This window comes from Laccaria bicolor, genomic scaffold, assembly GCF_000143565.1.
Source record: "Laccaria bicolor S238N-H82 LACBIscaffold_17 genomic scaffold, whole genome shotgun sequence".
NCBI lineage: Eukaryota > Fungi > Basidiomycota > Agaricomycetes > Agaricales > Hydnangiaceae > Laccaria > Laccaria bicolor.
In genome coordinates, this window is record NW_001889888.1 from 460,539 (window position 1) to 463,464 (window position 2,926).

Here is a 2,926-nt window from a genome sequence, read left to right on the forward strand (position 1 = left end):
TCTTCATAGATAGATTTCAGAGATAAGATAATGGAACATGATTCAGATGATCTCCTTGCTTGCAACCATCATCATTCACCCTCCCTTCCCACTCCTTGAGAGTTTACAAGAGAAGGAATTCCTGCATAGAGTTGCAAGGATAGCTGCCAAAATAGCCTGTGAGAACATATTTACTTACATGACTTTTTCTAGATGGAGTTGGTACACCATGTGGTTAGTGTTTACAGGTCCGGTCCATAGGACCGAAAAAAACCGGTGGACCGGACTGAACCGGACCATGGACCGGTCTTTTTTTCGGTTGCAGTTGCCCCAATTTGGGGTTGGTCCGGTTGCTGGTTGCCTCATTTCAAAAATCTTATAAAACCGTTCAAAGACCGGTTTAAATCGGTTGCAACCGGTTAAACGGTTACATGCGTTACATACCCTTGTAACCACGTTTATTACCTTTAATTGGGTTTTTGTTTCATCAAAAATGGTTAAGAACTGAGAAAGATATAACCAAATTCATTTTGGCACAAATACTTGTTTGTGCAACTTGTACCAGAATGACTTTAATTCTAACTCACTCAAACTTTCATTATTTTGCTTGATTCAATTTTTGGATATTGACATTTTAAGTATGAAAATATACTCACCATCTATCAATATATGGTATGCATCAAATAATTTACAGTTGCCACATTACATTTTGCCCAAGTCTTTATGAGATGTAATTCGGTTTCAGTCATAACTATGTCAAGTGTTCATTAATGTTCTTAAGAATTGGTAGAATAATGGGTATTTATATGTTTTACTATGATATATAACCAGTTCATTTTTTAGAGCAATAATAATTGAGATATAAATGGTTTATATTGGTATAATAAATTTTACGCAAAAAGACCGGTCTGAATCAGTTTGAACATGGTCCATGGACCGCAAAAGACCGGTCCTAGGTGGTTCGGTTCGGTTCCCTCAATATCTGGGTCGGTCCTAGACAGGTTGCGGTCCACGGTTGCCTGTTTTCAGGGCAAAAAACCGGACTGAACCGGACCTGCGAACACTACACATGGTCATGCCTGTGTCAAGTCATCAACCGCAATTTTGTGCTCTTTCCAAGTGAAAACATGTAAGCAAGGTGTTGGAGTCGCACATTGCATCCTTGTGATGGGCTTCTGACACTGTGAGATTTCAGAATGTGTGAGAAGCTCCCCTGAAATTTTGACATACAAAGTGTGTTGGTGATCTGTTTCTTGTGTGATGATTGGACATGTATGTGGGTCTGGCAGCAGAAGTCTGAGGGTATTGCAAGCAGGTAGGTAAAGGTGGCTGTGAATTGATGATGAATTATGCACCTTATCTGTGGAATCACCAGCATCACACACATAATTGGGCCTTGCCAGCAATGCATTCCACCAATGTTCCACACAATGGTGTAATCTTCTATTCAAAATGTGTGTTCCTGGAAATTTTTCATTTGCTACCATCCTTTTGAATTGATCCATGGAGACTCAGGATGTCTTTTAAACAATGCCTAAAGTATAGCATGATAGCAAATTAATTTACACTGGGTATAACTTGAAAGGTCCTCAATAAAAGTACATTTTGCATAGAGCAAGAAAGGTGTGGGGTCTCAGATCCTTATATAAATAGGACCTCTGTTTATTTCTTTGGAATAGTGTTACTAGGCATGAGAAGTGCCCAATTCTTGACTTTGCTTAGAATAATATTTTTCTAAGTAGTTTACCAGAACTGTACTGGCTGCCTTGTCTGTCATCTTTTCTTTTTCATGTTTTAAGTATTCTGTAAGATACAAATTCCTAGTCTCTTCTGCAGAGAATTGATTGTCCACGGGTAAGGCATACAATAGGACTTTATATCCCTCTTCACTGTCTTCTTTGAAAGCTATCACTACTTCTCATTGATCTTTCTCAATCAAATCATCAAGGGTTGAAAAACTTTCTCTGTTTTCAGTTGAAGATCCTCTTCAGTGTGCATTTTCATCATTACTGGTGGTTTTCCTCTGTCAAAGGTGGGTAACATTGCCCTTCTGCCAGAGTTTGGATCTGTTATGGTCACTGTCTGTCCCCCGTCCATAGAGTTTATGACATGCTCCCTGTTAACACGTCAAAGGGCCTGCCCAATAGTACCTTATAGGCTGGGTCCTGTATTACATGCACTTGCAGGGAAATCATAATTCCTCCAAAGTTAAATGGAACATTTTTGGCAAGACAAGGGTCTTTTCCACAGTTCTTCGCACCTTGCATTTGAATGGTTATATCAGGATCCCAAGGGACTGCTAATTTCTTAGCAACATCCGCATCCATTGATACAATTTGTGAGCCACCATCCAACAAGCTCTCTACTTGACCAAACTTATTAATTACTGGATAAATCGATTTTAAAGCATGGGACTCTTTAGATACGAAAATCTCCTTTGGAGTTTATGATGAGCCACGCCTTGCAAGTATTGCTCAATAGGATCTGTCAGGACTATAGAAGCTTTCGGTATTACTCCATCATCCTCTGTTGTGCACATAAAAGTGGCATTGATGTCCAAGTCATTTATATTGATTTTTCCGAAATTAAAATTATCTTCTTGCTTTTTAATTGGAGGTGTGTCTTTATCAACCTCCTCAACTATAGTCACTTTTCGATTGTGAGCAGTCTGAATTGGCACCTTCTTTTTAGCTAAGGCCTTGAACAATTCTTGCCTTACTTCAGGAGAAATGCTCATAAGTACTTCCACACTTAGAGTAACAGGTGCTTTACAGGCTGTTCAACACTTGTTCCTCATTTTTAACATTTTCTATTGGAGCTAAATGCTTGTATGCTATCGGGCGCTTCTCATAGAATGGCACTGGATCATACTCTTCAACCGATTCTTTCGTGTTACTATTTAAGTCTGGGATACTGAGATATGGTAATTGTTTGTGCCTTGGATTAG

At 39.1% G+C, this 2,926-nt stretch overlaps 2 protein-coding genes across 2 annotated transcripts; both read right to left on the minus strand.

Moving 5' to 3' along the window:
- Positions 1–1,914: 1,914 nt before the first annotated feature.
- LACBIDRAFT_299699 (uncharacterized protein) lies at positions 1,915–2,076 on the minus strand (the record flags this gene model as incomplete). The annotated part of the gene is made up of 1 exon (XM_001882619.1): positions 1,915–2,076. One exon carries the CDS (start codon positions 2,074–2,076, stop codon positions 1,915–1,917), a length of 162 nt encoding a protein of 53 aa, XP_001882654.1.
- Positions 2,077–2,081: 5 nt separating this feature from the next.
- LACBIDRAFT_299700 (uncharacterized protein) lies at positions 2,082–2,518 on the minus strand (the record flags this gene model as incomplete). The annotated part of the gene is made up of 2 exons (XM_001882620.1): positions 2,082–2,395; positions 2,440–2,518. 2 exons carry the CDS (start codon positions 2,516–2,518, stop codon positions 2,082–2,084), a joined length of 393 nt encoding a protein of 130 aa, XP_001882655.1.
- Positions 2,519–2,926: the final 408 nt, after the last annotated feature.